Source organism: Lampetra fluviatilis, chromosome 47 (assembly GCF_964198595.1).
Source record: "Lampetra fluviatilis chromosome 47, kcLamFluv1.1, whole genome shotgun sequence".
NCBI classification, from domain to species: domain Eukaryota; kingdom Metazoa; phylum Chordata; class Hyperoartia; order Petromyzontiformes; family Petromyzontidae; genus Lampetra; species Lampetra fluviatilis.
This window is the reverse complement of record NC_136321.1, coordinates 7706953-7728203: the sequence shown is the minus strand read 5'-3', so window position 1 is coordinate 7728203 and position 21251 is coordinate 7706953. Positions and strand designations below refer to the sequence as shown.

The window sequence follows — 21251 nt, the reverse complement described above, 5'->3', positions numbered from 1 at the left end:
CCGAACATAGATGGACTCGTCCATCTGACCAACTGCCAAATCGCTGTCCTTGGTGCTGACGTTAAGAAAAAACCGCCACTTTTTTCAAATTTTCTTGCTGTGGATTCCACACCTGATGATGATTGCTTGTGTTGCAGTCTAAACGTCGTGAGAATTTTATTGTTTGATATTTTTATTATTTCCCTTCTACGTGACTTTACCGAAAGAACCAAGAACATAAATAACGAATAGAGGCATTTTGCCCTGCAATGGCTCACTCACAGCACCGCTGGTGGACGTGCCGCCACTAGAGGGAGCTCTAGAAAGCGCTCCCTCCCCACTCGAGAGGATAATTTGCTTAATGCTCCATGTTGGTCAGAGGCCATGTAAGAGTTGGGAGCACCTTCACTTTAAGACCTGCCCCTCGACCGCTTTAGCTATTTATACTATTGGGTGGAGCTAAGGGGAGGGATTTGAGACACGTGCCCATTGTTCCACACACCAAACCACGTGATGAGAATTTAAAGTCACTTTTAGGAGCACGACGATAGCACTTGAGTGATGTAACTGCAGTAACAATGCTTTAGATGTAAAATAGTGACATCGCTGACACTCTAAGACACTAATAAGACACTTTAGAGTATTTATTTTCATCCTGATAAAACTACAGACTTGTGTTTGTATTGCATGTCAATAATGATATCACCATTCTTGCCCATGATTCAGCATGGGGCAGCTCAAAAGAGCTGAGATTGAGGATTTTTTTTAAAGGCAGATAGCAGAAGGACAACAATGATGTTGTAATTCTAGATTTGAAGCTTTCGTGACTGCAAGGATTCATATTCTTAGGTTTTTTCGGTAAAGTCACGTAGGTAAAAAATGTAAATTAATAAAAGTAAATAAAACAAAATAAAAAATCACAACGTTTCGGAAGCAACACAAGCCTCTGTCTTCAGGTGGAACCGTCACATCCACGACAGCTGTATTAAGTAAATGACAGATCACAAGAAATACCACCCCGTATATGTAATGGTTGAGGGGTGAAGGGCCAGGAACGGCACACTTTTTATTAATATGGTAAGGTGAGGCTTAAGACTAAGTATAGACTGTGACGGTTCCACCTGAAGACGGAGGCTTGTGTTGCTTCCGAAACGTCGTGATTTTTTATTTTGTTTATTTTACTTTTATTAATTTACATTTTTTACCTACGTGACTTTACCGAAAAAACCTAAGAAAAATGATGCTGTACACCGGACTCTTCATTGTTTGAACTCATCAGTACAGGTGTAGCCATTATTGTCCACCATATGTGCTTGAAATTGTAACACGTCAGTAAAATTACATGCAATATGCTTTCCAGCTTGAGTTGGTTCTTAGATGTAATTAGCAGTATGGAGCCGATAGGTAGCTGTGAGGGCAACACAGGTTTGTACATTTGCAAATATAGTACTCCTTTCTTGCTCCAGTTTGTTTCCAAGTTTTACAAAGTTCATTGATCAAAGTGACCGGTTTTCAATAAAGCAAGTCCCCAACAGTAACACAACTCTACACTAAAGTTTGGTTCATATTGGATTATAATTTCCAGAGTTATCGTAGCCCCCACCAACCACCCCCCCCCCCTCAATTTCTCAATGGAAAATGGACAGAACTGATGTACAAACGCTTTCAACATTAGTCTCAACTCTCGATTTAAAGCTTTCGTGACTGCAGGGATTCATCTTCTTGGTTCTTTCGGTAAAGTCACGTAGAATGGAAATAATAAAATAATAAAGTTTTCTTTCGGTAAAGTCACGTAGAATGGAAATAATAAAGTAATAAAATGTTTTATTTTTATTATTAAAGTCACGTAGAATGGAAATAATAAAGTAATAAAATGTTTCATTTTTCTTATTTTCTTATTTCCATTCTACGTGACTTTATCGAAAGAACCAAGAAGATCGTCTCAACTCATTAAATATATTTACATAAATTACAATATCCACATCATTCATTAAGCGAGCGAGTGAAAGGGGGGGGGGGGGGGGAGTCCCACCGGATGTGGTCGCTGACGACGGCGTAAGCGAGGAGTCGCACCATGGGTGTCAGTCCCGTGCCGGCCGCGACGAGGGTGAGCTGCGACACACCAGCCACTTGCGCTCGCCGGAAGGTGCCAGCACCGTCGCACACCAGCACCGCGTCCCCTGTGTGCCGTGACACCACACGCCACCCAGAGCACCGACAGCGCCAAGTTTTACCGGAGACTCCTCCCTGGTCTTGGGTGTTGGGAAATTAATACTTCCCACGGTATTCGTTTGAACGCTAAACTTACTGTAAGAGGTAGAAAAAGTTACGTTTCGATTTAAAGCTTTCGTGACTGCAGGGATTCATCTTCTTGGTTCTTTCGTTAAAGTCACGTAGAAGGGAAATAATAAAATAAAAATATTATATTAGTATATTATTATGGTTAATTTTATTATTTTATTATTTCCCTTCTACGTGACTTTACCGAAAGAACCAAGAAGAGGTAGAAAAAGGGTCAAAAAAGCAAACAAAAAGAAGCAACTCTGATAAGGATGATAATATGCACTGTCCTTGAAGTTGATTGGCCCACACCCGAGACGGCTTTCTTTAGAGCCTAGTCCCCATTGGTGTCATCTGGCCCTACACCAATGGGGACTAGGCTCTAAAGAAAGCCGTCTCGGGTGTGGGCCAATCAACTTCAAGGACAGTGCATATTATCATCCTTATCAGAGTTGCTTCTTTTTGTTTGCTTTTTTGACTACTTGTGTTGTGGTCATTGCAAACATGATGCCTTGAATAAAGGTGTCAGTTTTGTACCAGTTAAAAGGGTAAAAACCTACTATCATATTTTGCCACTGGTAAAAGAGATCTCATAGTGTAAATGCTTACCCCGAGCTCTCAATACTCTGATATTGCACTGTGTTTGAGTTGTACGCCTTCTGGTGTCATCTGGCCCTACACCAATGGGGACTAGGCTCTAAAGAAAGCCGTCTCGGGTGTGGGCCAATCAACTTCAAGGACAGTGCATATTATCATCCTTATCAGAGTTGCTTCTTTTTGTTTGCTTTTTTGACTACTTGTGTTGTGGTCATTGCAAACATGATGCCTTGAATAAAGGTGTCAGTTTTGTACCAGTTAAAAGGGTAAAAACCTACTATCATATTTTGCCACTGGTAAAAGAGATCTCATAGTGTAAATGCTTACCCCGAGCTCTCAATACTCTGATATTGCACTGTGTTTGAGTTGTACGCCTTCTGGTGTCATCTGGCCCTACACCAATGGGGACTAGGCTCTAAAGAAAGCCGTCTCGGGTGTGGGCCAATCAACTTCAAGGACAGTGCATATTATCATCCTTATCAGAGTTGCTTCTTTTTGTTTGCTTTTTTGACTACTTGTGTTGTGGTCATTGCAAACATGATGCCTTGAATAAAGGTGTCAGTTTTGTACCAGTTAAAAGGGTAAAAACCTACTATCAGGTAGAAAAAGGTTAAGGTGCAGCTCCGCAATTACTTGCACACACCACTGCTGCCAGGAGGGTCTTCACTGGAGAAAGCTTTAGAGAACTCGTCTACGGGGTATTTTGGCCTACGCTTGGAAGGTGGGCGTACCCACACTTTACCCCGCCACACGCGATCTGCCGGTCAACTAATTGTGGTGTACCCAATTTCAAGAAGCTTGCACCATTGTTTCAACTGGCACGACCGGGAGAAAGAACCGATACATTGAACTCTGGATTGAACTTATTGTTTCCAGGAATAAATCCAGCCAACGTGCACTGTGGGTAAGAACTCTTGACAAACAATTGGAAAGTTAAAATTTCATATCCAGGGCGCAGATTTGACACCACTCATTATTTTTTTTCGGCCTGTAAAATTAGTAGTATTTTGTGGTCAGTTCACCGCGGTTAGTCTACGGAGATATTGGCACGTGCTATGGGAATGTGTAATTTGACCACTGGCTTGGGGTTATCAATAGGGTGCTCGTTTTATCAGGAGTGCACTTTGACTACCGCCTATTCAAGCACAGCCGTTGTTATTCCTTAAACGGTCCAAGCCACTTTTTATCCCATCCTGGCCCTGTCTACTTTAGGTTTAAACGACTGAAATGGAATAGATTTTTAAAAATGAAAATTCGTTTCAATCATTGTGGGTTCATAATATGTTCTTGTGAAATAAGTTTGAAATTTATTTTACTTGACAAAACATTTGTTAAGTGGCTTATATACATATATATTTAAATGTGATAAATGTGTTGATTTGGTGAACTTATTCCATGAATAACAGTTGATTTGAAATCAAATAACAAGACCTAGGGAGCGAAAGATATGGTTGTTTTTGTTGACTGGGCTTTGTCAATAAACGTATTTTCTGTAAACACTATGAGTCTCAGCAAATCGATTGCTGAACAAAGCCGGTTGGCCAAAATGTCGAGACGTTTCTTTACTCTCGGTACCGGTGAGAAAAACATTACCCACGTGTAAGTATTTTAGTTGACCTGTTACACACGTATACACACACGGTTACATGATATATAAGCCTTCTACTGGAAAACCAGACTGTTAAGTGAGCCTCAATTTTTTTAGAGAATTCGACGAGGCAAAGAAATGCGCACAGCTAAACAAAAGCACATGCAAGCGGATGCTCTAACACCCCCCGTGTTCGCGTACTAATGCTCATGCAACAATCCTGCTGCTATGCAAAATAACGTAGATTTTTCAGAAAAAATACTTATTGCAATGCACAAGGCATTGCAATAAGTATCACATTGTCCATGTGACAAAAAAATACTTTTTTTAAAAGTCTAGTCGCCAATTGAATAATACATTTCCATAAGCTTATTCCGGTAGATTTAGAACATCAGTTAATTTGTTTTAGCTGACCAACCAGATTGCGCTAAGACAGGTAATCAGGAACTTTTTTTCTACATAAAGGATAAAAATAAATTCCAAACAGTGGGCCACGCATCGACACACACCTATGGCATTATCGATGTAATTACGCGAAAAAAAACTTGCCCATCGAATGCATATAAATGGGCCCTTGCAGTGACAGCAGTAACTGTGCACACTACAAATAATAAAACAGTGTTGCTCCGAGGTCGAAAATATATTTCCCTCTAAAATAGCGTGAAACTGGCTAAACGGGATCATCTGTGTAACAAATCAAATAAACTCAAAGATACTCGTAGCGATTAATAAACATCCAGAATAAAGTTTTTTTTGGGTTAGATCGAGTAAGGATATAGATGTGTCGTTAAACAGCCAATTCGTAAGGTTTGTCACGAACATGCCAATTTGTTATGTTGGAGAGCAAAGCCACAAAATTCACAATCTGAGTACGACATTTCGCCAGTAATTACAAATAGCTTCATCAGGCGACAGCCAGATATGTGGAGAAATCCTCCTGTTACGTTCCTTATATATTTACACGATCTAACCCAAAAAAAAACCTGAATTATGGATGACATTGGTCGCGAAAGCCTACGTGTTAAATTGATAAACATCTTCTTGGTTCTTTCGGTAAAGTCACGTAGAAGGGAAATAATAAAATAATAAAAAATAAAACATAATAAAAGTATTATATTATTTTATTATGTTGTATTTTTATTATTTTATTATTTCCCTTCGACGTGACTTTACCGAAAGAACCAAGAAGATGAATCCCTGCAGTCACGAAAGCTTTAAATCGAAATTGATAAACATCGTTTGCGGATCGTTACCAAGCAGATCGGATCAAATTAAGTCGTGGGTCATAGGTTCCCCCATCCTTGCCATAAGCTCCTTCCCAAGGCCACGGCCACCTGCCACCCCCAGGCCCTATCGGCCGTTGCTTCTTGGGGTCAAATGTGAGAGGTTGGGGGTGGGGGGGGGGTTACCTGGGCCAAGGCAGCCAAGCACTGGCGTCAGGGTGCCGTTGGGGTAAACCTTGATCATGAAGTGCAAGACGGTGGAGAGACGCGGCACCACCTCCCAGGGCGCTGTCAGCGAGGGCAGCACGGGAGTGTAAGCACGCGTTATATCGACTCCTGTGAACACGCACACATGCAAGAAACGGACACATTTTCACCAAAAAGCCTCAAAGCCTGTTGGTGCAAGTGCTGTTAGCAAGCATCTGTGAAGGTCAGAATGGTACGTGAGAGGATGGTGTAGCTGGCACCATGCCTGGCTCCCTCTGTCTCTCCCCAGTACTGAATTTGTTTACATACTTCACTAAGTACTTTTTTTAAGCCCAAGAAGACCCCAAGAGAGGTCCAGTTACCACTTGCAACTAGTGTTATCCACGCTTGCGCAATGAACCCGCGTTGCATCAGTTGCTCCACAGACACACATGCACAACACTAGCTCGTAAATCTCAGAACATCAGGGTGTCAGCTGTTCAGAATTGCGGCTTGCAGAAAGTTTTCTATGCTGCATGCATGGTATCAAGTTCGAGATTATTTTGTTTAACCAGGTGAGAATTTTAGAGACCTGCATCTCTTCATTTACAAGCGTGATTTGAGGCATTAGCCTTCCCGGAGAGAACGATAATTTCTATTTATAATCCCAATTGAGTAATTTGCCGTGTAATTTTGAATTTGTCAAATTTGGACCACAATGCCGGCACACAATGGCCTACTCGTGACATCAGGGGATGTTTGTTAAAAACCCAACGCAGAAAACCTCTGGGTTTGATCTTCCGCGAAGCTCATGGTCCACCCTAATCCGCATCCACCGCACAAACCATGGCAGATGCGCAATGGAAAATTAAAAACTCTCCATTGTGCGACTGTGGTCATGCAGAACGGACCGTACAACTTATAATGACGCAATGCCCCGATCCACAAATACGATGGAGACATCACAGCGATTACACTCCGCTGCTCCTGATGCGGTTATCTGGCTTGAACACTGAATGTTAAAATTGTAGTTGTTGGTTTGCATCAACATCAGCCATACGACAAGAAGGGGATCTTTAACGTCCACTGTGAAGTACACGGCGTGCAGTATCATTTAGTTTTTTTAAACAAGCAGTAATAATGAATTGCGGTCACAATGGATGTAGCAAACAACAGGTTTACAATGCAAACTACACTGTGGAACATATGCCAAAGTGTTTTTTTTGCAATAAAATATAACACAAAATACTGCTGCATTTTCATTCACTATTGCATACTTTACATTGTTTATATTTCAAAACATGAATATATAAATGTTTAAAGGATCTCCGTGACTCTTTGCGTGTCATGAATCTTACATTGAAAAACTTTTCAATCGAAATTATTTGCATTGTTTGCACAGATTTTCTTTGGCCCAAATGTATTCCCTGTCCTGTTGTGCCTGCGCTTTCCCACATATTTTTTTTGCAACTGCTCAATGTTACAACTGCATACATTTTCACGGTTGTTTTGTTTGGCTCTCCCGTGTGTTCTCAGGCTGAACGGCGTGCTGCTCGCCACAATGTCCGACGTTTTGCTTCAGTTCCTGAAGCTCTCGGCACGTGGAGCGAAATGTCAGAAATCGTGCCTGACACAAATGCCGTAACTGTACAATCTCAAAACACAGCGATGCTCGATGTTAGCCCACATGGCTCTCACTTTGATCAAACACCGTGGTCCCAGTCAATCAACGCCAATCAATCAACAGCTAAATGCTTGAGTTACCGTGATGAGATTCTCTCCATTATTGACCAAACCCAGTTATATTTCGATTTAAAGCTTTCGTGACTGCAGGGATTCATCTTCTCGGTTCTTTCGGTAAAGAAAGACCTGTTCTTCACCTGAGGACGGCTGCTTGCGTTGTGGCCGAAACGTCGTGAGAATTGTATTTTATTATGTTTTATTATTTTATTGTTTCCCTTCTACGTGACTTTACCGAAAGAACCAAGAAGATGAAACCCAGTTATGTTGATGATTGTGTTTGCGCAGCGAACTTTCCCTGTTAATTAACAGGCTTTCCCCTGCTTTGCTGACAGCGCACTGCTTGAGTCTGTATGTGCCACACACCACAGGTCTTTCTTTGTTCCTCATCATGACATTTGCAAGTCTGGCCCTGAGCCCACAGGCTCATAGTCAGTGTCTCTATAACCCCGATTGCACATCTAAGCAACGGCAGTGCAGGGCCCTGAACGATACGGGTGGTTTTTTTTTCCCGACTGGAAATTTCCTGAGTCGAGCCAGAACGAAATCATGAAACCCTGGCCTCACGAGACATTTTAATCTATTCAGATCCAGGCCGAGCGAGTCGACTCATTTTCTGCATGCGATGTGCACAGCATGGCTCCAATTCCTCAGTGGGGGAAAAAAAGCCCAACAACATTGCCGATGCCTGACCTGTGCCCGGGTGACTCGGTGCGGCTCGGTTGTGCAGTCGAAAAGAGGCTTATTTTTTGAGGCCCTAAAAAGGCTGGGAGGCCCAGCAACAACAGTCGAAGGCCCCTGAATGCCCCCCCCCCACCCCCCCCGTGGGTTGAGCAGGTCATGCCAGGACACGGCAGGCACTGTCAATGGTGCACGGGTAAGGGGGCCAGTGATTGATTAACTGCTTGCAGATGTCGTTAATGGAAAGGCGGTCCATGTATGAGTGGTGTGCCATGGAACAAGGCGTCCACTGTTTCCAGTGAAAATAGGAGCCCATTCAAAATAAAGTGACGCAATTATGACCCTCAATGGAGCTGGAGACTTGTAAAAATAGTTTTTTTTACTTATTTTTTTCTGCTATCAGATCAAGTCAGAAATATTGCACTGAGATGGTCCTAGAAGACGCTGTTACAGAAATATTTCTCAAGCTGCATCTATAACAAACCTCACAGCACATTTTTATAGGCCTTGAAAATAACGTTTGTCATATGGCAGTAAAACTGCAATGTCCTCAGAACCTGAATATATTGCACTGCACAAATAAAAACATGCATCTTTACCATCATCAGCCAAAATCAATCCACTGCTGGATGGAGATCCTCCCAAAAGCCCAAACCATCTCTGTATGTGCGTACGTTGAACCTCTTTTGCACCGTACGTAGCCAAACGTGCTCATCAGCGCCGCTAACCCGGAGATGATAACACTGGTCAACAAAAAAAATACAGTTTTTTCTGGCCTGGACTTTTGCAGCTGTTTTAGACTAATTTCAGGGTGCTGATTCCAAATCTGATCTCAGATTTGCTCTATCGCATCTCATTTTATGCTATCGGCATACCCCATTTTCATTGATTTTACCCGAAATTAACTCTTAAAATATGGCGCTGTATTTTTAGGATAGTGTATTTATAATATAATTTTATGTAGATATCCACATTTATTTAATATCTTTCTTCTGCAGTTTTTATTGAAAATACTATATTTGATATCTCAAAAACCTTATGTGATAGACAAAAACTGATGCCAGATTTGGAATCAGCACCCCAAAATTACCTTAAAACCGTTGGAATACCTTATGCCAGAAAAAGTGTGTTGACCAGTGTAAGACGTTGCTGCCTGCTTAGACTCCATTTGGAGGCAAGGACAAATGCACGCCGCTTTGTTTTAATTAACGTGTTGCGGGAACAGCCCTTACGATTTTGATTTAAAGCTTTCGTGACTGCAGGGATTCATATTCTTGGTTCTTTCGGTAAAGTCACGTAGAAGGGAAATAATACATTTTTATTGTTTTATATATTTATTATTTTATTATTTCCCTTCTACGTGACTTTACCGAAAGAAGCAAGAATACGAAGCCCTTACAATGTACCGCACCGTGAACAAACTACGGGAGGAATGTCATCCTTAAAACAATAAAAATTCCCCCTTCGTGAAGTGGATATCGGAGGTGTTGCTGTGATTAAACAATCCATCTATAGCACTTGCACACGAGCTGATTTCATTGCTCCACCCCTGCAGTGGGCATGCTCTCAGGCACGTTGCCTCCTTTGGCTGCCACGCCATCATTAGTCTCAGCCACTGGCCATCATCCCGTCCAACAACGAGTCCTGCTCAAGCTCGCTTACTTGTTTTTGCAGCCCAACGTGATTTCTCTTAACCGAGTGTGTTAGGAGGCTTTATTTTTTTTCTTGGCAAACGGTGACGAGACTGAGACCATCAACTTACTTAAGACTCGGGAATCCAGTTAAATCACCGAGGCTTACGTGGAGTGAAACCCAGGATATCACAGTGGAAGTGATTTGGTGCTTGGGCAGTTTTGGTCCACTGAGCCGCACGGCCACGTCCAATATCCAAATAATAATAATAATGCGCGATAAAAGATTCATTCGGTGCAAAATTGTGTTTCATACAGAATGTTAAAATACAATCCACAAAAACGCAATCGCTCACGTGAACGCTGGACGGCTGTCAAAGCAGACATGTTGAGAGTGGTAGAAAAAAAAATGTGGAAATTTCCACACAGCATCGCAGCTTAAAGAATAAAACTGTCAGTACCATACACGCCGCTCAATAAAACGCAGCCGAACAACGTGCAGCACCGCATCCTGCTTGAGAGATAAACGTGTCAGTCACGTACGTTTGAGACATGCTAATCAGAGTGCAGGACAATGTGTTTCTCTCACGCCATCGCTCCTACGCGGCGACACCGTTCAAGAAATATTTCACTGACACTTAAGGTGGGAGAGAGGAGGTGGTCCCTCGGGTCTCAACCGAACACAAGTAATTTAAAATATATTACCACCGTGGAGGCAAACTGAACCTCAACAAAACAGTCGAAGCAAACCTTCATAAGGAGTAACAGCATCAAGCTGACAAAATAAAACTCACATGTAATATAATACAAACAATGTTTTTTTAGCCTATTATCAATTGACTGCTGGATGAAGGCCTTTCCCCCAGGAAAGTATTGGTCCTTGAGGTTGTTTGACCATACTTCACCACGCTGGTCAGTGGGGAACTAGTGAATGCAGGGCCCAGGATTGGTTTATACATCACTTGCCATTGATGTTAGCCATGGCTGGCAATCAAACCCAGGTCACCGGGTTCATAGTGCCGCGCACTAAGCACCGCTCCAACTCATTAACTTATAACTATGGTGATGACAGCAATTGCCAATCCAGGAAAGCCTCACTGAGTGCCATCTTATAAGCGCCTCACAACCCCGCAGGTTTAATTAATGAGATCACACGGAAATCTCCATGTGGTCCGCCAACCCTGGCCCCACAGTGCCGAATCATAGCTACTGTGTCTTGCAATCCCCCTTGGTTCAGAGCAGGCAAATAGGGCCCTGTAAGCTTTTAAACAGTGGTTTACTTAAAACAATGACATTTAAAAAACATGCAACAGTTGGTTCAACACAGTCTGAGAATAAATTGCGTAACAACTAATCATCATACGAACAGCAAAAGATTTAACACGCAAATTAATTACGAAACCTGCCAGTGTTCCAAATGACTGCCCAAACTGTCTGAAGATAACACAAATACACGAAGACCTTTAAATGTCTTTTCGAATTAACGAAAGCTCAAGCGCGGCCGCACCTTGACACCGAGACACGACCGCTGTACACCGTACACACACGGGGGGCTTAATCCCAGCCGATGTGTCAGTCCAGATCAGTGACCAGGAAAGCCTCTCACCAGCTGACCTTTCCGCACCGTGTCTACCACCCATTCCAGCCTACCAGCAACACATTCGGTGAGCAATTGAGTCCCGTACAATGGCAGCAAATATATATTGGTGGGGCACAAAGCACAGGCGAGGGGGGATGAGGAGGGGGGGGGAGGTGTATGCAGTGCTTTATAATACTGAGCAGGTCATTTTCACTGCTCAATCCGAGCTATGAGTGCTTTGATATTTTGCATTGTCTTTGTGCTCGATGCCTTTTGGCGTTCATTGGTCTCACACTGGTGAGCCAAGTCCATAAATTAAGCTGTCTCTGGTGTAGGCCAATCAGTTTCAAGGACAATGAATGCATTATCAAAGCTTCTATGTGTGGATGTTTTACCGCAATTGTGTGTGGTCAATGCAGGCTTGATGCCTTGCGATAGATGTCTATTTGGTGTTTGAACATCTTAACACCTCCTGACTCATTTCGATTTAAAGCTTTCGTGACTGCCGGGATTCATCTTCTTGGTTCTTTCGTCGGCTGCTTGCGTTGTGGCCGAAACGTCGTGAGAATTATTTTATTATGTTTCATTTTTATTATTTTATTATTTCCCTTCTACGTGACTTTACCGAAAGAACCAAGAAGACCTCCTGAATCATTTCCTGAAAAAGGGTAAAGCCCATTTCTTTTTCTATCGAGCAGGCAGTAATTAAGCATTTCTCCCCCCCCACCCTTTTTATTTTTTCACAAGCGGGACGCCTGGCCCCACCGGGCCTTGAACGATGTGGGGAAGAAATGTAGGCGAGTGGCGGTGGAGACACACCTTGCACGGGCGCTTGCAGGTACACGTGATGGCCGAGCGCGAGGCCCATGTGCGTCCCGCGCGGGAGGCGCACGCACAGCAGGACCGTGTCGTGGGTCACCGGCGAGCGGGCGGTCACAATGCCGCGCCGGAAGAGCAGCTCTGCAGGCATCCCCCGTCGCAAAGGGAATGGTAGAAAATATCACGCGTACGTCGCAAGATTGCTTTGTTCCGTCATCTTCTTGGTTCTTTCGGTAAAGTCACGTAGAATGGAAATAATACAAATAAAACATAATAAAATAATTCTCACGACGTTTCGGCCACAACGCAAGCAGCCGTCCTCAGGTGAAGACCAGGTCTGTCGGGGAGACAAGCATGGTGCTGTTTCATTCAGATGCTGTCTCCCCGACAGACCTGGTCTTCACCTGAGGACGGCTGCTTGCATTGTGGCCGAAACGTTGTGAGAATTATTTTATTATGTTTTATTTGTATTATTTCCATTCTACGTGACTTTACCGAAAGAACCAAGAAGATGAATCCCTGCAGTCACGAAAGCTTTAAATCGAAATTGTTCCGTCATGTTCGCATTGGTATTCTCGTTCTGTTCTGTGCGATCTCGTTTTGCTCCGTGAGCCTAAACGTAACATTTGCATACTCAAAACGTCACTTATTGTAAGGGTGAATGAATAACTAATTCGAAACATTTCACGAGTAACTTAATAGATGTTGCCGTCACTTGTCGATCCAGGTTACACTTGCAAAAGAGGCTTGTTGGCCCAATGAGTTTTCATAATTAGTAAACAGCCTAACAGCGAATCACCCAGAATGTGCCCAATCGCTTCAGTTGAGTCTGGATACTGCTCGATAGGTGACCACCATGCACAAAACAGGTGTTATAGGCTTGCTGCGGGGCTACTTTGTCAGCTGGTGGCAGGGCAGCAAATATCCATACTCCACTGTCGATGCTTCCCGCCTTCGCCGACCTGCAATGGACAGCGTGGAAAAGCATGGGCAAATACCTCCCAGATCCCACGTGGCATGGGGAGCGGATTCATCGAAACGGGTGGCACACGTTCAAATCGTACGTCGTAATTTCTTACGTTCGCAATTTTCCGCACTCAACTGCACGCACACTGATCACGTGCGATGATCGCGGAGTCGTCGTTGCGCCTACTCTTGACCGTCGCTGGTGGGGTGCCGACTCACCACGCGAGCTCGTCTTGTCGAGCAGCCCGGATCCCCCAAGGTGTTGGCCGAGACTCTTCCACGACATACTGGGCTGCGCCTTCTTCAGGCAGACCTCTACCTTGCCCAGAGGGGACGTCACCTGCACTACAAATGCACAACCGCACAACCCACAAAGTGGCACGATCCACGATTGCGCACAGCCCACAAAGACGCACAACCCACGGACAGCCACAACCTACTGACGTGCACAACCCATGAACATGCACAACCCACGAACAGGCATAACCACACACAAGCATAACCTACGAATGGGCACAAGCCACAAACACGCACAATCTGCCAATGCACACAACCCACTAACACACACAACCAATCCAAAGCAACACAACCCACAAACATGGACAACTGCAAACAGGCATAACCTACAAACGGGTACAACCCGCGAACAATAAACTACAGTGATGTCATATAATTACCGTTCTGCCAATTACTCCGGGATACATTTGACAAAACATCAATTCACTCGATAACAGCTCTTCATTTAGAACTGTAATATTACCGAGTCTGATGGTTCATAAACATTTTGTCAGGAAGTAAATGTCCAAAAATGTAAATAAGCAACGATAATCAAATCGTCTTGGGTCTTTCGGTAAAGTCACGTAGATAGGTTCAAAGAAAATAATCAAAAAAATCAAATCATGACGATATTTAGCAAAATGGACGATACGATTATCCTATATCGTACCATACGTTGGTGTATCACAGCGAGCATAAACCCGCATCGCAACACGGACACGCACAACTCGCATAACCAAGACACAGACCGAAGCCATCACACACACAGCCAATACATTAGCACGCCGGACCGGCAAACAACCCCACGCTACCACATGACAAAGAAGTAATAGCATTCAAGTGCTGTTCCAGGTATTCCCATTGCTCCCTTCTTAAGTAGTCTTGCTGCCACAGCTCCTGCTGCGTATATGCAACGGCACCGCAGGAGCGTGCGCTCGTCGTGTGCTGCACATTCGCGTGCTCATTACGATTCGCCTCATACAAGACACGAACAGTGATTGATACAATCAAACGTCTGAACGATGACGAGAAAAACACCCATCGTAAATGGGAAATAGTGCGGGCTGCGAAAACCATACGTTTCAAACAAGACCCACAAAAAATGTGTCAAAATCCCACAGCATCTTGTGCGTATGCAAACAAAAAAACATGAGCATTTCCTGAAGTGTATCTGTGGTCTTCTTGTCTCAGCTCACCATTAAAAGAAATGCGAGTCAAAAACGTGTCCAACTGACAGCAGCAGAGATGTAGCGCTAGTGGGCCATAATGCACTCTTCAGGCAATGCTGATTATGTTTATCTTTGCATGTGCACAATGGCCGTGTTATTTTTACGCATTATTGTGTATTGCTTGAAACGTGTGGCTTTCCAGCCTTCACCGACTTTTCTGTTATGGAGGAATTTTCTCGCCAATTACAGATCCGACAGTACGAATGAGTCACTGTTAATGGTTTGCAATTTCTAACTCCGGCCAAATGCCTTAAAGACAGTGTGTGAGTTTTACATCGTTATCATCATTATTATTATTTATGCTATACTGTCTCATTAAAGCAGAGTTTGGCTAGTCACCATAGCTACAGGTTTGAGGAGACCACTGCTGTGGGCGAGAGTAGCTTCAAATTCACTTACACTCTGTTATTCCCCTCCTGAATCTAAATATATCGGAACTCACCTCTCCATTAACCAAACAACGGAACTATGAAACCTGGTCTTAACCTTCAAGTTTCTGTGTCTTAATGATGACGATAATGATGCACCCTCTTTGTCATCTACATTTGTATTAAGCTGGAAGAACCCAATTAACCTACAAGGTTTTTTACACGCGGGTGTTCATTCCAAGCTGGTCGGTAATGGTGAACAAAAATATCAAGAGGAAGTTACTGTCTTCTTGGTTCTTTCGGTAAAGTCACGTAGAAGGGAAATAATAACATAATAAAAATAAAAACATGATAAAATAATTCTCACGACGTTTCGGCCACAACGTAAGCAGTCGTCCTCAGGTGAAGAACAGGTCTGTCGGAAAGACCGCGTCTGAATGAACACCACCAGGCTTGGCAGCGTATATTTAAGCTGGGTTGGAGGGGGAAGGGCGCCTTGACAAAGGAATTTGCATATGAAGAGGAATTTTGCATATTTATGGGAAATGCAGATATGGGATTAGTCACTACTTGTAGAATGCGTAGGAGGTGGGCGGGGGGTTTCAAAGTCATATTATGCCCGTGCATTATGCAGGATTAGCAGCATCAAAGGGAGGGAGTAGGGTTAGCATTAATAAAGGGAAGGAATGTTAATAGTATGGAGCTGCGGCAGCTAAACCACCACGTAAATAAACTAAAATATAAACTACATCAGGAAGTTACTGGTTTATCAACCCACTGGATTTTTCGATTTAAAGCTTTCGTGACTGCAGGGATTCATCTTCTTGGTTCTTTCGGTAAAGTCACGTAGAAGGGAAGTAATAAAATAATAAAAATAAAACATAATAAAATAATTCTCACGACGTTTCGGCCACAACGCAAGCAGCCGTCCTCAGGTGAAAACCAGGTCTGTCGGGGAGACAGCGTCTGAATGAAACAGCACACGCGCTTGGAGCATGTATATAAGCTGGGTTGGGAGGGGGGGAAAGGGCGCTTCGACAAAATAATGTGCATATCAAGAGGAATTTAGCATATTTATGGGAAATGCAGGAATGTGATTAGTACTACATATGCCCGTGCATTATGCATCAGGAAGTTACTGGTTTATCAACCCACTGGATGATACGAGGCTTCACACCATGCCGTGTCAGTCACGGGGCTTGCTTCATCTGACTTGTCACCACACTGGTCAGTGTAGTCTGGCGAGGGGGAGGAGGTTTCCGGATAAGTTGAGATATCGCTCGCCACTGACGTTAGAGCCACGGCCTGGAATCGAACTCGGGGTCACTGCATTGAAAAATTAGATTACTCCGATTGATGCTCCTGCTGTTGTGGAGTGACTCATGCAGCCAGCTATGGCTGCAGGGTTTTGGTAGCACATGTTGTTTATGCCATTTATTGTGAAAATTCCGTCACAGTTCCTATGATCACTGTTTCATTGCTTTCATGGCTTCATTTTGGTGATTTCGAAAAGTGTATTGGTTTAGCCATGTTTGTTTGTTGTAGTACAGAGTTAGACTGATGGCCTTAATCTAAGTTGTCTTGTGGTTGTTGTTGGTTGTTTGACTTGTATCCCACTGGGATTTTTGCACACAGCGTTGGTGTACGGTGATTTTTTTCTGCAATATTTTGCTGTCTTTTCTTGGATTTTCTGTTTGCACTTAGTCACATACTGTATTCACTTTAAGATATTTTTTGTTCATGTTTTTGTTTTTTGTTTGTCGCGGTTGCACCCGATTCAAGAGCCGAATGGCTCACAGGGCTATACCTAATAAATGAACTTGAACCTCTTCACGCCACAAGGCAGGGAAGCACGAATCGGAAAACTTCCAACAGCCTGCGAAGCAAAGGGTGGCACTACTTCATGCTCTAAAATGAACGCTCATCTCAAGTTGATAATTAAATAGCTTCAAAAATTTGTTTGCCAGAGCAGTATTAATGTATACAGAATTAGGTGAGAAATCTAACTCAATATAACGGCTTGTTTTTTTTCTAAGTTCCTTCATTGGTGACTTGGCTGAGATTGTCAATGCCCAGATTTAAACTCAGGAGCTCAAAAGTGCCAGCCTAAGTGCCCAAACGTGGACTTCTGGTCACCTCTTTTTCCACCGACAAACTCGAGCCGCAACAGCGCGGGTTTCTCATGGCACGGGTGGTTTTCCACTGGCTCTTTGCCAAGCTGAGCCAGCACCAAACTGTGAAACTCTGGCCTCGCCAAGAATCCCAAGAGTGCACGTGCCATCGCTGGACACAAGACGCATACCCGTGATGTAGCAGATGCAATTTTGCGATCCTGTAATGTCGCGACATTTCAGTGTGATCATCAGGTAGGATGTGGCAAATGTTATTTTATGGCCAGGCGCAGAAGCCTTTATTGCAGAACACTTCATTCGTCATTTGATTTGCTTCTCTAAAAGGCAGGGAACATGCTGCAACAATCAGTTTGAAATCACACAAAGGAGCTCTTTAAATCTCACTGGCTCCAATTTCGTGCAAAAAACAGATTATATATTGCATTGGAATGAATGTTAAGGCCACCACTAGGTTGCATTAGTTTGCAATTGACTGTTGATTGGACAGGGACGATAGAGCACAGCCGCTGGAGTGGAAATGTGCTGTGTGGGGTTACAAACAGTTCTGAGGATGACATGAAAGTGTTTTGTTGTTAAGGGAAACCATAATGGGGCAAAGAAACAGCGGTATGTTGGTGCTGTTTTAAATTCTAGCTGTCCAACTTTGTTTTTCGCGACGCAGTCCTGGCATTAGTGAGAATGTGTACTTGGATCATACACGTCCTAAGAAATGTGCAAGTGTGGAAAAAAATGCATGGTTGTGTGAACAGGACTCAATTTTAACAAAGTCTGATTATATTTTCACAGATTAATTAAAGATGACAACTTTTTTCTTAATCACGTGATTTCATATTTTGTGAAAACGATCGTAACAAATAATAGACGAAGTACATTTTACATGTACCTGATAGCTCTCCCTAAAGGCTGGAGATTACAGAAAGGACAATGTATCCACAACAAACCTTGGGTTATCAGTAATAAATCGAGTATGGAAACGTTGGGTTACTCATTACCAACAGTGATGGAGCCAGAATTTTCAGGTAGGGGGCGGCGACCCCTCCAGCAATGAAAAATTATAGAGGAGTTGTTAGTAAGTAAGGACTTGTCCCTTGCTTTTTATTCGACGCGTGTGCGGCGATGGCGCAGCCATCGATCGAGGGTCGAATTCGAACCGTGTGTGATCAGCATCGCGCTCGCTGAAGGTTAATGCCTTCAGGGAAGTCGGTTACTGTGTACGCAACTGCGCACAATTCTGTGAGTCACTTATACCCGCTTTGCCGTTACTTATTGCCAATTATGGACTCTGTCCTATCATCTCATAATATGCTACACAGTGGCAGTGGGGGTTGCAAAATGCCGATTTATTACTAAAAAACCCCAATGATCCGATGTAAATTAGGGATTTCGATCGGATCATTGGGGGGGGCACGTGCCACCCCACCCCCCCACTGGCTCCGCCAGTGATTACCAACAAAATATTGAACATTCATGCCTCTATAACAGTCGTGCGTGCAACTGGAACATATTTTTAATAAATAAAATAGTAATGTAAACAAGTCCTCGTAGCTGCAGGTGCACGTGGTGGTTTGCATAATTCACAAAAACCATATCGTTTACACCTCCCTACTCCAGCCCCCCCCCCTCGCCACACAAAATCATTGTGCACAACAGGGAAGACTGCACCTTTGACAGGCAAGTTCACCGACACAGATCCGCAGGAGCGCTCGCGTGCGTGCGTGGGGCATCACTCAGCCTGCCGCGCGCAATTACGTTCCAAAAGCAATCCGACGGGGAGAAACAGCTGGATTTATGGCAAGCTTCCTCGGCAAAAATCCTGCGTGAATCGTATTCAAATTCTCACGCTGATTTTTTCCACTGTACGTACAAAGCTGCGTCGGGGCTATGCCGAGCTAGCCTGGCGCGCCTCGGGAAGAGTCCGGTTGCTTTTCCATCACCGTAGAACGCCAGCCAAGTTGCTGACGTCACACGCAACGTCATGCGAGCAGGTGTACCCTTTCACTGCTTGGCCAGAGTTTTCTCAGCTTGGTTCTGGCTACCACGATTCCAGGCGAGTAATCCTGACAGTCGCCCCGGCTTGCTTAAAATGACACCCTCTTCGTGTTTTCTAAATTATACGATTTCCCCATTTCTTTGAATTCACATCTATCCTTTTGGCGATTTGGATGCAGCAACTGCGTTTCTGACCTACCACAGCAAGACAGATGGGAAACACTGAAACAAGCAGACTATGCAGACTCTCCCCTCGTGCGCCACAATGAATTTTTCGCAAAATGAAGGCAGGCTCGCTAAAAAAATATGTAGAAAATGTTAAACATAAAAACCACACAGCAACCATGCAGTACGCTTGATGTGCTACCATTTTGTTGTTGCTAGCAGCACTGACGACCGGGGAATGAGGTGTGAAAGGATAGCGACTGATGGAGAGAACATCCACATTAAGTGTGGACCCTTAACCCTCTCCCGTTCCGAAATATCTGCAAGTTGCAGGCTGAGTCACCGTTCACGTGTGAACCTCGCAATGCACAAGTGGCTCAGCGATCCGGTAATTGTATTTAGAGAGGCATATCAGCCATTGTACTCACCGCAGAGAACTGTAGTGACACAACCGCACTCTATGATAGCTGGCATCAAAATAGTGGCCTTGTGGGAGCCTCGGTACTGATAGAGTTATTCTAGTTTTTCTTCCACTTTCGTTTTAATTATGTACACATACACGTACGTCATCAGAACGGCATCATGCTGCTTTTTCCGTACGTCGTCAGAACGGAATCGTAAGAAAAACTTATGACGTACACGTACGTACACGTATTTCATCGTAACGGGAACCGGTTAACACCAACGCAGCTCCGCTCATCAACGGAAATGACGGCAACTTGGTGGCCACACTGTACAGCCTCCCACCACCAAAGCGTTCATTTCACTTGCATAACGTTTCGTCGTGAAGCCCTGTCTGTAATACATTCTTCGAAATGATCGTCGCGGATCTACGATGCATGCAAGTTCCTTCAGGGGCGTTTAACGCCTATCTATTGCTGCAAATTAGTTTTGCCACTCCGGCAAAACTCATTGGTTCCACCAAATGTCGCGAGAACTGGGAATGCAGAGTGCTTCCAGTGCCCCCAATGGCTCTGAAAGACCTCTGCCAGGATAATTTGTGATAATCGAATTTTATTATTCTAGTCCTTGACCCCGTCCGACAGACATGACTAAATTGCAGCGCGCACTTTACATCGGGCCACTTCCTTACCTGTGTATTCCTCCAGAACCTTGTCTTCCAGCTCTGCGTAAAGAAAACAAAAATATCACCGACTTGCAATTAGTACGAGTGACTGCAATTTCTCGCAACCACTCGGCACGAACCAAGCACAATAAAATCTGCAGCGAGTCAGCGGTAATCAACAATGTAATAAACATGTATGAATATGAAATGCTCTCTAACATTCAACAGAATACCACAATTTCTTGCGGGGAAATGACAGGGTCGGGTACACATCAACCGTTAGCATTTGCACAGGGCAGAAAGCACGTCAGAAATTCAGAGCCAAATTTGGAACACCGTCTTGCAGACACGCAAAATAAAATTTTCCAAGACCATCTACGCTGACCTAGACTTCTCCCCCGCCTACATCATTACAGAAACAATTTGCCATCATTAAATTAGTGGTGAGCGCACACTTCCTCGCAATTACATTCAACTTAACCAGCAAAAAATTATATGCAGAGCTCTTCTGCAATACGGAGAGCCGGTTCAGACGCAAACATCTGTGGCGAATTTTGCACTTATCCTTGAGCGGGGCCTGTCGAAAATAAAAATTACAAATGAAGAGAAATTGTAAATGCAGTTGGATTGCTCTGGCAATGCGTAATTCGTGTGAATAAGCTTAAGAAACGTTCTGAGCAGCCAGCCTTATAAGTAGAAGGCGTTAGAGTGGAGGCAGAGCGGGCAGAGTGATTCACACCATTAAACGATGGCAGGA

The 21251-nt window shown here is 43.8% G+C and overlaps 1 protein-coding gene across 3 annotated transcripts in view; it reads right to left on the bottom strand.

Moving 5' to 3' along the window:
- Positions 1-21251, bottom strand: part of CYB5R4 (cytochrome b5 reductase 4) — a 49997-nt gene that overhangs the window by 9858 nt on the left and 18888 nt on the right. For 2 of the 3 annotated variants that reach the window (XM_078877332.1, XM_078877331.1), the window contains exons 10-14: positions 20522-20554; positions 13489-13614; positions 12304-12444; positions 5854-6003; positions 2012-2159 (exon numbers count right to left, since the gene is read on the bottom strand). In XM_078877332.1, coding sequence (XP_078733458.1) covers positions 2012-2159; positions 5854-6003; positions 12304-12444; positions 13489-13614; positions 20522-20554 — 598 coding nt within the window. The remainder of the gene's footprint in view (positions 1-2011; positions 2160-5853; positions 6004-12303; positions 12445-13488; positions 13615-20521; positions 20555-21251) is intronic. The other variant, XM_078877333.1, reaches the window with a different exon arrangement.